The sequence below is a fragment of the Tripterygium wilfordii genome, chromosome 20 (genome assembly GCF_013401445.1).
Source record: "Tripterygium wilfordii isolate XIE 37 chromosome 20, ASM1340144v1, whole genome shotgun sequence".
Lineage (NCBI taxonomy): Eukaryota > Viridiplantae > Streptophyta > Magnoliopsida > Celastrales > Celastraceae > Tripterygium > Tripterygium wilfordii.
The window spans coordinates 7,572,443-7,586,675 of record NC_052251.1 but is presented as its reverse complement, the minus strand read 5'-3'; the positions used below and the strand labels follow the sequence as shown (position 1 = coordinate 7,586,675).

The 14,233-nt window shown below is 37.9% G+C and overlaps 2 protein-coding genes and 1 non-coding gene across 3 annotated transcripts; 1 reads left to right on the top strand and 2 right to left on the bottom strand.

The window, feature by feature from the left end:
- Positions 1 to 703: 703 nt before the first annotated feature.
- Positions 704 to 1,986, bottom strand: LOC119986907. Its single transcript, XM_038831598.1, has 3 exons — positions 1,934 to 1,986; positions 1,072 to 1,783; positions 704 to 745 (listed from the first exon to the last, which is right to left on the bottom strand). The coding sequence occupies exons 1-3, from the start codon at positions 1,984 to 1,986 to the stop codon at positions 704 to 706; spliced, it is 807 nt and encodes a 268-aa protein (XP_038687526.1).
- A 762-nt stretch (positions 1,987 to 2,748) lies between these two features.
- LOC119987608 lies at positions 2,749 to 2,855 on the top strand. The gene has a single exon (XR_005465495.1). It is a non-coding gene; the product is annotated as a small nucleolar RNA R71 (small nucleolar RNA).
- Positions 2,856 to 7,818: 4,963 nt separating this feature from the next.
- Positions 7,819 to 12,286, bottom strand: LOC119986906 (ABC transporter B family member 19-like). The gene is made up of 9 exons (XM_038831596.1): positions 12,041 to 12,286; positions 11,895 to 11,949; positions 11,605 to 11,780; positions 11,052 to 11,512; positions 10,649 to 10,962; positions 10,338 to 10,561; positions 9,859 to 10,255; positions 9,391 to 9,825; positions 7,819 to 9,305 (listed from the first exon to the last, which is right to left on the bottom strand). The coding sequence occupies exons 1-9, from the start codon at positions 12,284 to 12,286 to the stop codon at positions 7,819 to 7,821; spliced, it is 3,795 nt and encodes a 1,264-aa protein (XP_038687524.1).
- Positions 12,287 to 14,233: the final 1,947 nt, after the last annotated feature.

Sequence of the window (14,233 nt, the reverse complement as noted above, 5' to 3'; positions counted from 1 at the left end):
TGTGCATGTTTGTAATGATACCTTGAGTATGAGAAATGAGTATCCACCGGGAAGGATTAGAGGCTAGATGTTTTCAATAAATTATTTTCTTTACTCTTGTTTTAGTTTGGTTACAAATTGCCTATGCTACTGAGTCATTCGGTCCCTTTTACTTTTCTTGCATCTTATTCATTATTATTTTGCGTTTAACTTTACGTGTTTATTGTTTGCATTCATCCATCAAAAATTACATTTTGCTTCCTTGTGGATTCGACTCCGGACCCTCGAAATTTATTACTTGTTGACGACCCTATAGTTGGGGTTACTCACACACACTTTTGTGTCTGTCAATGTGTGTGAGTGAAGTGTGAAGGTAATAGCTGGAGAAAAGAAGTGTGGGAAACTGCGTGAGTGGAGTGTGGGAAGCTGCGAGTGAGTGGAGTGCGGATGTAGTGTTCGTGCCAACTCAAAGAAGACAAGATGCACTGTTTAGAAGACCTAGACTCCTTATACACGATTTATGTTTTTTTTTTTGGTATATGACAATCTTACTCAAGTAAGGCCATCAAGTAAGCCTCCACTGCATTAAAGAGAACACAAGTGACTTACCTTCCTCCAGGAAGGGGTTCCAAGAAGGGTCTCTAGGATGGGTCTTCTAACCTGATTGTTGCCCCCCCTCTCTTTTTTTTCAATAAACCTGGACTCTCTCTCACCATTGAGTTGATCAAGTGATAACCACAGTGTAAAAATCACCCAAAACATAAAACTAAAAACACACCAAAAAATAAAAAATTTCACACACTAAAATTTCACACATACCTCATTGGGTTGTCTCCCAACAAACGCTTAGTTTAAAGTCCTTCAGTCAAACTTTCGGACGCAACATGCTTATCACTTTTTAGATTTTCATGCTCAATTTTGATGACTTCAACTAGACAAGCATTCAATGGGCTGCATGAGTTTTCCCTTTAAATTTTGCAGGAATAACCATATCGATTGCGTCCACTCGAAAACATGACTATACAATCGCTAAGCATTTTGGTTCTTCAAATATCGTGAGCTTCACTGTTTCATCCCTACTCGCATACTTACCATTCCTTGTTCCACATCAATCAAGGTCCTCCCAGTTGCAAGGAATGGTCGACCCAAAATAATTGGTGTGTCGACATCCTCTTCCATGTCCAATACGATAAAATCTGCAGGGAATACCAATTTGTCTACCTTTACTAAAACATCTTCAATTATGCCATAAGGGTAAGTAATAGACCTATCTGCCATCTGCAACGAAACATTAGTTGAGGCTACCTCACCCAACCCAAGGTGTTTGGCAATAGAAAATGTCATCAAATTAACGCTATATCCTAGATCACAAAGAGCTTTATCAAACAAAATAGTTCCAATAATGCAAGGTATAGTAAAACTCTCTGGATCTTGGCGTTTGATTGGTAACTTTCGTTGCAAAATAGCACTGCATTCCTCAGTCAATTGGACAGTCTCATGCTCAACCCACTTCTTCTTCTTGGACAAGATATCCTTTATGAACTTTGCATATCCCGGCATCTGTTCTAAGGCTTCTACAAAAGGAATGTTGATTTGTAATTTCTTAAAAACATTTAAGAAATTAGAGAACTTACTATCCATCTTGTTCTTGTGAAGCCTTTGAGAGAATGGAATAGGAGGAACGTATTGTTTGACTGGAGGGGCTGGTTTGTTAGGATCAAGCCAATCATATTCAATTGCAATTCGCTTTTGTTGGAGCTCCTTTTTCTTTCGCTCTAAGAAAGATTTCTCATCTTCTTCGTCCCTTCCTCAAGGAAGGTCTAGATCCTTACTTGAGGAAGGGCAATCTGGTGTATTTTTGTGCGAACCTTCCTCCAATAAGCTTTCATGGCTTCCTCTACTAAAGGTGGTCTGATATGATTTTTTTGACATGTTTTCTTTAGATTTTTATAACTCCTTAGCTTCCTTTTGCTTTTCTCTCCTTTCTTCATCCAAATCAATCGCCATTTTAACTGGGTGTCCATTCCGAAGTGTGATCGCAAAAGTTTGCTCTTGATTTTTTGGGTTCACTTAAGTTTGGCTTGGTAAAACACCTCTTTCTCGCTCATTCAACATGTTGGCTAGATAACCCATCAGGACTTCCAAATTCCGAATTGTAATAGCCTAGTTCTGAAAATTTTGTTTCAGCTTTTGTCATGAATTGGTCCGTCTTGGTCATGAACTGATTTGTGTTGGATGCCATCAGCACTAACATTTCCTCTAACCCACTTTCCTTCTCTTGCGTTTAAAAATTTGTTGGCCTATTTTGCACATTCTGGCTGTTGCTCCAAGAGAAGTTGGGATGGTTTCTCCATCCTGGGTTGTAACTATTGTTGTATGGCTTGTTTTGTTGCCTATTGAAATTCCTCACTTGATTGACTTGCTCCAGCTCCACTATTGCATTCTCCAACTGGATGTTTTTCTGCACAAAATTCATAAACAGGATAACCAATTTGAATTGAATTTACAGTTAGATAACCGAACTGTTGAGACAAAGTAGACAATTGCACAGATAATGCAAAAATCGCATCGATTTCATGTATGCATGCTCTCTTTGACATCGATCACTCACTAGGCCATTGATCACTATTGGATGCGACTTCTTTCAGTAGACTGTAGGTTTCTCTCTCTGAGTTTGCTATCAAAGCTCCCCCAACAGCAGCATCACTCATCATCTTACTCAAATTGTTCAAACCATTGTAAAACGTTTGAACTTGCATCCAGACTGGTATGGAATGATGGGGACACTTTTTCAATGACTCCTTGAATCGTTCCTAAGCTTCAAAGAAGGGCTCTGTATCAAATTGTGTAAAGGACATTATCTCGTGTATGAGTTTCGCTGACTTTACAACTGGGAATAACTTGGATAAAAACTTCTTAGATAAATCGTCCCCTGTCAAAATTGAGTTCGGGGGTAGCGAGTCCAACGTCAGTCTAATAGCATCATGACTTACTCCATTCGCCTTGACAGTATCATAGATCTCCAAGAATATTGCCAAGTGAGTGTTTGGGTCTTCATGTGCCATACCACGGAAGGTAGAAGAATTTTGAAGCATTGTGATGAAACTCAACTTGAGCTCAAAGTTGTTAGTTGCTATTGTAGGGTGACGAATACTGGAAGGTGAGGCCTCCATAGTCGGGATAGCATAATCCCTACAGGCTTTGTTGGATCTTGTTCAATCATCACTTCTTGGTTCACCTATTTTTGCTCGTTATGACTCCTTCGAAGAGTTTGTTCGATTTCTGGATCAAACGTAATAAGGTCCAAACTCAGCGAGCATCTCCCAAGACTCATAAATGAACCAGAGTACCTTATTAAAACAAAAAATAAAGTCCAAATTAGAACTAGAATTAACCTGTATAGATATCAACAAAAATTAAACTAATCCCCGACAACGGCACCAAAATATTGTTACACAAAATCCACAAGTGTACGGATCGCACAAGTAATATAATGATGAAAAGAGTATCGATCCCATGAGGATTGTCTAAAATTGTTAAGTACCGATTATAACTAATTCTAACGCTATTTGAACAATTGAATTTGAGTTTTCAATTAACTAAACTAAAACTATTAAACTAATGACTAGAAAAGATCGCACATATTGCAGTTGATTAATTTCAAGTAAGAAAGTACTTGGACGTCTAATTTCACCATAGCCAATCCTATTCGAATCCTTTACCCTGTTAATCACAATTATTATCCATGTTGACAATAAATTTTCCCTAACCTATTCAATACTCCATGTCAGGTAGATATCAAAAGTATTCAAGCTATCAATCCATGTTATGTCTAACATTCGAATCAAAACATCAAGAACCCATTAAGAGCTATGAAAAATTATGTAGCGACCACACAAGTCATACTCCTACATGTCTATGAAGTATGCAACCTATGATATCTATTGCTAGATACAAATCCCTAAACATCACCTTTCAGTCTCAGTTTACCATCACAACATTCAAATATTGGTCAGATATTCAAAAGGATTAAGAACACGAATAGACACTCAATCATGGAATAATAATTGCAAATTAACATGAACCAAAGTCATTGAATATTCATGGCTAGGCTACATTAGAGCCCTAGCAAGGAGGATTAGTTCCTCATCATATAATTAAACAAAGAAATCAATTTAAAGAGATCCATGAGTTTAGAGAAATCAAACACTGAGAAGAGAAAACAATCGCATCGGCTTGCCCCTCCAACTTCCCTCTGTTTCAGTGTAAGTCTCTATCTCTTTCTGTCTAACCGTCTTTCCTAATAAAAAATTGCTTCTTAAAAGTCTCCGACATTTTTGCCCTTAGGCCTACTTTCTTTTAATCAGACGTGAACTTCAATTTTCACCAAAAAGCCACGCCTTCCTCAAGTAAGGACATCCAGGAAGGGCAATCTAGTTTCATCTCCTTTTTGGGCATAAATCAACATCTTTTCATCCCAAACCTGAAATTAAGATAAAATACAAGCTTTAGGTAATATGATAGTTCAATTCAACCCAAACGAGACAAAAACAATTGCAATTATGGATAGAAAACATTGTAAATTATGAGTATATGAAACTATAAGAAGTTAATCTCAAATTGAGCATGGCGTCTACTACAATTTGCATCAAAATTAATCAAATCCTAATGATGATGAATCATCAAGATTCAAATATCATTCAAGTATAGTGATTAACGCTCAACGAAGCATGAATAAATTGACAATCAAACCAAACTCTTTGAGCATAATAGAGTGGCTACATCATTTCCCTAACAAGAGGATTAGTTCCTCATGCTATATTCAAACAAACAAAAAAAGAAATTAGTTCCATAAGGGTTAAGAAGAGCCAACACAATTGTTGTAAATTGATCACAATTCACTTCTTTCCCTCTGATAGGAACCTACATGTTTGAGTGGAAATTTTGTTATAATAAGAGTAATAAGTCGGTTTACACAGTATATGAGAGGAGTCTTAGTCTTGTAATGGGAGTTATGTTGATGAATAAACCAGAAAGTTCCTTCTCTTCTTTCATTCGTTTTCTCTGTTTCTTTCTTATTGCCATTGCTAGGTTAAGGATGATAGAGTCTATCAATTGCTATCGGAGCCATTTGATTCCTCGATTCCCTTCTTGTGCATGACTCGTAAGAACACTAGTGTAGCCATGAGTAATTAGGTATCACTCGTTGATGAAATTTTTGAAAATCGAGTTTCAATTCTCGAAGAAAAAGTTGCAAAGATCGTTGTTACTCTTGACAATTTTCGAAACTATGTTCAAAATGAATTTCTTAAACTGTCAGCGATGATCAATGCTAGATTGTCTGCTAATCTTGCTAAGGAAAAGCAGGAACTGAATCACACAGATCTTGGTCCATTTGAAGAGGAAAATTATCAATCTGAATTTCAGTTCAATCGTCCTTTGCGACGAAGTGAAGAACAATGACCATATCTACCAGCTACCTGGTACAGAAGACGGTCATATGACATCAAGGTGCCACTAAAGCTTGAATACACTATGGAAAGTAAAGAATTGAAAACGATTGAGACATCGTCGGAATCATTGGCAATTGAATATTCCAAATCTGTTGTGAAATTTTCACTTTCTGAAATCCAAAATTCAAGATTCAGTGTGCCATATGTTATGAAACTTGCCATGGATGAAACACACGAAGTGTTTGCTGAATTTCTCAACCAGGTGCACAAGGTGTTTGAGGAAATTTCTCAAACAGGTGTGGAACTTTGTGAATCTCTTTTATCGTCTCTAAGCAACAAGATTTTGAAAGGGGATTTGTACTCCTCATATTTGATCTTGGTGAACTTGAATTTGAGTGGGCGTGGGTGAGTCTTGTTCAATTTGTTGTTGCGAAGCGGTTCAACATTGTAGCTGACGGAGCTCTTCGAAATGGCTCTACAATATAGATGTCTTAGTTACGTTGGGCAACTTCAGCCTCATACTTCTACTCTGTTTGTGCAGTACCATATAGTACAAAAAGTGTCTTTTGGTCCCCAACATACTTTTAAAACAAGTGCTCATTTGTTTGTGAAGCTTGAGAAATAACAAAGTTTGTTTATGGAATCTTATATTGTTCCTATATGCTGATTGCTTCATATGCATTTTTTGTATTCTTGAGGACAAGGATTATGTTGAGGGGAGGGTAGTTGATAGGAACCTATATGTTGGAGTGGCAATTTCGTTATAATAAGGGTAATAAGTCAGTTTACAGAGTATATTAGAGGAGTCTTAGAGTGTGTTTGGATTGAGGGATTTGGAGGGGAGGGAAGAGAAGAGAAATGGTGTTTCCTTCCAATTCTCTTGTTTGGATAGTTTATAAAAAATTGAGTGGAGGGATTTGAGGGGATTTGGGAGGAAGATTTCATTAAATTTTTGTTAAAATTCTTTTCTCTCAAAATGGAGTCATTTGGAGGGAATATATTACTGATTAAATTACTTATAAGTTTAATACCTATTTTACCCTTAGACATAACACTTAAATATAAAAAATAAAGATAAACTAGTAAATTAAACTACTTTTCTTTCCTTTCTTTTTTTATCAATCCAAACATGAGAGAGGGAAATGTATTTTCCCTTCCATTCTCTTCCCTTCTCTTCCTTCCCTTTCCGTTCCCTTCCATTCTCCCCAAATCCCTCAATCCAAACACACTCTTAGTCTTGTAATGAGAGTTATGTTGCTGAATAAACCAGAAAGTTCTTTTTCTCTTCTTTCTTTCATTCTCTCTGTTTCTTTCTTATTGCCATTGCTAGGTTAAGGATGACAGAGTCTATCACCCTCTCCGCCTCTTTACACGATTTTCTTCCTTACCCCAAAAACTCTCTTGCATTCTTCGCTTCACCCCCAATTGCGTCTGCTCCAGCCTCGTTTAGGCCGATAGGAATTGCCGAGGAAATGACAGTGCTGCCCTTATAATGGGCTGGGATGATTGGCCTTAAGTGAGCTTTAAGAGAATAAAACAAGGATTCAGGCCCTAAATAATTGGCAACCAACTTCGTAACTCAACAACTTCATCAATTGTGACCCGAATTCGACAAACCTGATATCAATGCGAAGCTTGAGAAATCTATTCTTCAATGCCATTGAAAATTTTGGATTTGGAGTTTTATAGTGGAAATTCTGAGCATCCGAACATCAGCATGTCAATTGTCCTATTATGAGACCATATTGAAAATAATTGCTCTTGCACCTACAAAAACGAAAAATATACCAAAATCATAGAGATATACCTGAATAATCATGTAAAAATCCATATCAAAACACAATTATATCTATATATTATTGGACTTATGACCTATATTTGTATAGTATATATGTAAATATGTAATAATTTACTGTTTATTATAAATCAACAATTCAACCTTCATCGTATCTAATAAACCTCAAAAACCTCGAACCTTCAGCCCACACAATTTGATACATGGTACGATTTTTAAAATTATGTTTCCAGCTAAACTTACTTTTTTATACTCGCATTATTATGTCATCACATCATTATTTCTCTGAATTTTGTTCCTTTTTTAAAAAAAAATTTGGTAGATTTCAAATTAACTCCCTATTATTTAATTTTTCTGTGAATCAAGTAAATATGTTAGGAATAACCGAACATGTTTAGCTGTTTAGGGTTTATGAAAAGATAATATATACATACATACACACACACATATATATATGTGCATACATCTCCTACATTAACATGTTTCTTGGTTTTATCCACTTCATCTCCTACATTAACATATTTCTTATTTATGAAAAGATAATAGCTATGTGTATATATATACCAGCATATATTATTATTGAATTGCACTTTAAACATTTTTATCACTTGTCTGCAAAGTTTGGAGCTCGTATAGTGTTGAGTATACTCCTTTAGATGCTGCCATTAAAGCTGAGTGGGAACCCATCTCCATGATCGTACCTTTATCCATGACAACTATGCTATCAGAGTTTATGACTGTGGAAAGCCTATGTGCAACTGTAATCTGTGTGATTTTGGAGGATACACCACTGTTGTTCAGATCTACTGATTCCAAAGCACTCAGCACAGATTTTTCCGACTCGGCATCAAGAGCACTTGTTGCTTCGTCCATGAGCAGAATTATTGGCCTCTTTAACAGAGTTCTAGCGATCGCTATTCTTTGCTTCTGTCCCCCTGAAAGGTGGCTGCCCTTTTCCCCCACCACTGTATCATATCCATCAGGCAGATTACTTATAAAGTTATGTATGTTTGCTTCCTCTGCAACCTTCACCATTTCTGTCTCAGAGGCCTCTTCATTTCCGTAGCAGATGTTGTCTCTAATCGAGGAACTGAAAAGAAGTGGCTCTTGTTGCACAAATCCGATTTGTTTCCTCAACCATCTCAGATTGTATTCTCTTACGTCCAGCTGATCAACTAGGACTTTTCCTTCTCTAGGATCATAGAATCTCAACAGTAAGGCCAAAACCGAGGACTTCCCAGATCCACTTGGCCCGACAAGAGCCACCTTTGATCCAGGTTCAATCTGTAAACTGAAGTTGTTGAGAACAGTCACTTCTGGTCTTAATGGGTAGTTAAATTTGACATTTTGGAATTCAATCTTCCCTTTGATCCCCTCATGCTGTGATATTTTTGGTACATCTGGTACGATTTTGGTTTTCCGGTCTAGGGTCTCGAATGCAGGAGTTAGTATATTGATGGCGGAGATAACGTTAGGGATCAGCATCCATAATTCTGTGATTGAAGGTACTGTGAGGGAGAAAATCTGGTATGATCTGATGCAGTCTCTAAATGTGGCTTGATTTCTATCAACCAAGATGGTTGTGTACCATAAAGCAACAGCATGTGCAATATTCCATAAGCAAAGAGAGAAGCCGTGAATGAGTCCATACATGACACTGTCTCTTCTGATTTGCCTCATTGGTTTCTCTAGAGATATCTTGGCTTTCCGGAGTATGTGATCTTCTTGGCAAAAGGATGCAACAGTTCTTATGTTGGCTACGGACTCAGAAGCGAGGGCGACAAGTTTGTGATGTACAGCAGCAGAGTCAGCTGAAAATCCTTTGGCAGATTTGGCTTGAATAAGTCCACCAATGAAGTGGCAGGGCATCACTGCCCAAGCTACTAGAGCCATTCTCCAATTTACGATGAGGCTCACGACTGTTGCAATTAATATGGAGGAGACGCATTGGACGATTACAGACATGCGATCTGAGATTATGGTTTTAACCATGGAGGTGTCATTGATGATCCTCGAGGTGAGTGAACCAACATTGTTCTCAGATTTTTCAAACCAAGCCATCTCGTTGCGCAATACACCTGCAAGATTAAATATGCAAAATCGTTTGAAGTTTATAATTTAGGGTTTAGGGTAAATATTAAACACACAAAATGTAATTGGTACCTGAGTAAAGGGCTTCTGTGAGGTTTTTCATGGCTTTTTCTCCCACCACTCCAAAAAAGTAATGCTGCAAGGTGTGCGAGAATACCGAAATGAAACCTATCAGCGCAAAAAGTATCGAATACCATCCCACTTGTTGCTTAGCATTTTCATGGTAGTATGCTACTCCAATTGTTATGATGAAGAATCCAAACACTGGTTTTGAGATGCTAGAAAATACTGCTGCAAAGGACCCAACAGCTGTCTTTATGAGCTCTGTATGCTTCAAGCCAAACCAGATTCTGAAGAATATGATTGCTCTTCTTCTTCTTCCTTTCTCCTCATCTTCCTGAGGCTTGGACTGCTGTCTGCTAGTCTCCTTGGGTCCTTCATGTTCTTCACGCAATTGAGAAGGACTATCTTGGTTGGTACTTGTAGGTTCTTCAGCGGAATCTGTATCTCTGTTTACCATTCCATAGAACATACTATTACCTTCTATTTTTGTCATAATAATAACAATTGAACTTTGAGAATGAACCAACCTTGCTGAATTCATCACCGGGCTAAGGTTCTGCATGCTGCACAAATTATTGTAGAATTTACTTGTATTTAGCAAGCTTTGGTGCGTCCCTGTCTCTGTAACTTGCCCATTCTCAACAACTGCAATCACGTCTGCATTGATTATGGTTGACATCCTGTGCGCAATCAATATCACAGTTCTCCCCTGCATAGCCTTCTCGAGGGCATCCTGTACTTGCTTCTCCGACTCTGCATCAAGCGCGCTTGTGGCCTCGTCAAGCAGAAGAATTGGAGGATTCTTTAAAATGGCTCTTGCTATGGCAATTCTTTGCTTTTGTCCTCCTGATAACTGGACTCCCCTTTCGCCTACCTGCATCTCAGTTTATATTAAAATAGCCATGTTGGGATTGGATTTATGGTGAGAAAAGTAAAAGCAGGGCTAAGTAGACAACCTCTGTCAAGTAGTTTTCGGGGAGTTGCGATATAAATGAGTGTGCATTTGCCATGGTTGCGGCCTTCTGGATCTGCTCATCATCAGCATCCATGTTTCCTACCATCACATTTTCCTTGATAGTGCCGGAAAAGAGGGATGGCTCCTGAGAAACTGTTCCGATGTTCCTTCGAAGGAATTTCAAGTCAAGATCCTTGATATTATGGTTGTCAATGAAAATATCACCTGGAAAGCATGAAAACAAATTCGTTAGACTCATCCATGCACATTCTTTTGTCACAAGCAGTTAGTTTTGAGGAGGCAGCCGCGGACCTTGTAAAGGATCGTAGAATCTAGAAAGTAGAGAGATGACAGTACTCTTTCCACACCCACTACTACCCACCAAAGCTACCATTTTCCCTGCTGGAATTGACAGTGAAAGCCCCTTGAGGATAACTATTTCGTGCCGCGATGGATAGGCAAAGTGAACATCACGTATGTCAATATTGCCTGCAAAGGTGTCTGGTGTCTTTCCTTTTGAATTGTAACTTATCTCTGGCTTTCTTTGGATCACCTGGAAGACTTGGCTTCCGGCAGCTTTTGCCTGATTGAATATTTGCATGTCTGGTGCAGCGTAAGTGACCGATCTGCGCGCAATTAATCAACAAGAAAGATAAGTAAATGAAAATCTGAATCTGAATCTGAATGGATTCAATGAGTTTTCTGCTATACTGACATAGCTCCAAAAAGGATGCTCATGACTGCGGCAATGACATCTCCTCCTTTTGCCCTCTTGGCGGTGACAACAACCGCTCCAACCCAGACGATAAGAGCCCAAGAACAGAAGGTGGCAGCTTGAAACATTCCTGTTCCAAATCCCTTTATCAGCGCTTCTGTCTTGCTTACACTTAATTGTTTGGCCATGCACCCTGAAAATGACTTGATTGCACTGCACTCCCCCACAAATGCAAACACTGTTTTGATTTGAGATATTGTCTGCTCTACCAAGAATGTGGCTTCTGAAAGGAAAATCATCTTGACAGCTGCAATGGCATGCATTTTCTTGGTGTAAGTGGCTCCGATAGCGAGGATCATCGGAACAACCACCAAAGTAAGCAGTGCGACTTCCCAACAGCATATGAAAGCGATCAATATTCCAGAGAAGAAGGTTGCAAAGCATGACAGAAAATGCCCCAACTGAGACAAAAGGTCAACTTTGTCATGGAAATAAACAAAAACATAACTATATATACAAAGCATGTATATATATATATATATATCTCATATACCTTCTCCCCTATTGCATCTTGTATGATGCTCATGTGGTTACTGATTCCTGTGATGATTTTGCCGCCTGTTAAATCTGTATCAAAAGCCCCGATCTCTTGGCTAAGTACAGCTTTCAGGAATGCTATCCTTAAGCGTGCTAACTGTCTTTCACTTGCATACATCCAACATCCAATCTCTGCAAGTCAGAACTTTATTTTTGTCATTGCCATTAATTCTTACAAATTAAGCTCATATCAATTAACTGAGAGACTTGTCTCTCTCTCTCTCTATATATATACAACATATGTACCTAGTATTCCTGCTGGGAAGGTGGCGAAGGCCATGTACCAAACAAATGGAACAACCTAGACAGAACAAGATCACCACAACTTATATTTAGTTTGAAAAACATATATCAGGCAAGGTATATTTATTTGCCTATGTAAACTAACCCACCTTTTTCAGTGCTTTAACCATGTTATCAGGGTCGTTGATGTTCTCTCCAAAGGCATCCAGGGCTTTGCCCAGCAATAGATAACCTATGGGTTGAGCCATGCCATGAACTATAGAACCAAAAGTCCCCAATGCCATTAGGGTCCAATCCAGCGGGTCTGCGTAGCTCAAAAGCTTATAGAATGGCATAGCTTTGCTGGTGATCATCCCCTTCTTCTCATCTTCTCCTTTGCTGGTGATCCCCTCCATCTTTTCCTCTTCTCCTTTGGTAATCTCTTTTACTTCTTCGGACGTAAATTAATGGGGTGGGTCTTGCATAGATATTTACGTGTATATATAAATTTATGAAAACTATGTGGGTTAAGAACTAAGAAGCATCTGGGGTATATGCCATGGGATTTTCATCTGGCTGTCTTTGCCTTGGTGACTTCATGCTATTTCGCTTTACTTGAGCACTTAATTTTATCCGGAAAAATCATTAAATATGAACGACTACATTGTCTTTCACTATAACAAAGTTACATTGTCTAATGAATAAAATTATCGGCAACTGAAGCATCTTCATCTCTCTTTATTCTCCAAATGCGAATATGAAGGATATATTGATGAATGTTGTACTGCAATTCTGGTAACTGGTGGTTTGCTTTACTGTTGGTTAGTTTGTCTTATTTGTGTTTATGTGTACAAGACTTGGTGAAAGTATTGTCTAACTTTGACCAAGGTTATTTATGTAATGTCCATATTTGTGGGGCTGTAGTTAGTTCTTCTTCTGTGTTCTAAGAGACTACTAAGCCCTAGTTCGTATGGTGTGTATGTGTTGTGAACTACAAAAAGCTAATGTCAATGAAGAGCTTCTATTGATGTTGATAAGTACTTGTATTTCCTTCTCTGTTTGTTCTTGATATGCTATTGTGTTTGAGTGCTTGACAATAGCACACAGAGGGTTCTATTCGCTACATATATATCAAAACGGTAGAAATGGAGTGATTCTGTGGCGAGTTGACGCTTTTAATTCTACCCGTGCCTTGGTCTTTTTCTTATGTGGTGCTATTTTTATGTCTATCCTGATCTTTGTTGTAGTTTCCTCCTTTTTGTTGTTCTTTGTTATTTTTTTATTTTATCATGATGTCGAAAATAGGAATGGCCCTAATTGATGAATGAGTTAGTCCTAATGAGTAGATGTCTTCCTTCCTGCACAGAGAACGAACATAAGTTATGGTAGGGCACCGAGAGTGTGCCTGAAGGAATTTCTTTGACGATGAAGTCAACATAGAATTTCGCTAAGGAGGATTGCTCAGTATTCAAAGCTCTCCTTCTCAAAACAAGCAATTGAAAATGCATGATTCATAAAATTTTACTTGGCGTTTGAGGTCCCCTTTCTATATGAGTTGAAAAGTTCTAAGTATATGTATTGGAAGTCAAGTTCTATATCAATTAGGAGAATCACTTCCTTATGGTAATTGGATTTAATTTTAATATTGTCTCAAAAGTCTCAATCGGTGGTGCCCTATTGCTGAACTATAAAAGGGATGTAGAGGTCATCAGAGAAGACGCGAACAAACAGAAGAGAGAACAGAGAGAAGGTGAAACCAACAGCAAACAAGCCGAGATCTACTATTTGATTTTTTTTTTCTTTTATGTATATTAGTTTTCAAAACAAATGATATGTGACTAGTTTTCCTTTGGTTAAGGGGCTGGTTGAAGCCTAAACGTGATTGTACTGATGCTTCAATGATCTTTTATCTTATTTCTTGAGATCAAATGAAAATATTTTCACTATATTATTTATTGATGAAATCTGAAATATGTTTCTTTGAGTACACGCTTAGATACATGTTTTAGGATTCTATTGCTAGGACGATATGATTAATCACTCTTATCTTCATAAAATCTCAAGTAGCCAATGAATATGATAACTGATATTCATGTGAATTGATTTCTAGGTGATGTAAGATGCAAGCCACGTCTTATGAATTTAGTGATGCTTGCCTTCTTTGTACTTAATGATTCTTGAGTGTTGAATCTATGAACATGTCATTCTAGATTGCATCTTAAGAACTAGGTAAGGAGTACATGCCATGCACTTGACATACCAATTAAGAGAGAGCAATAAGATAAAATCAACATGCCATTGTTTTATCTTAAATATCGTCATTTGTGAATTAAGAAATACAGATGAAGGTTGCATCAATACAT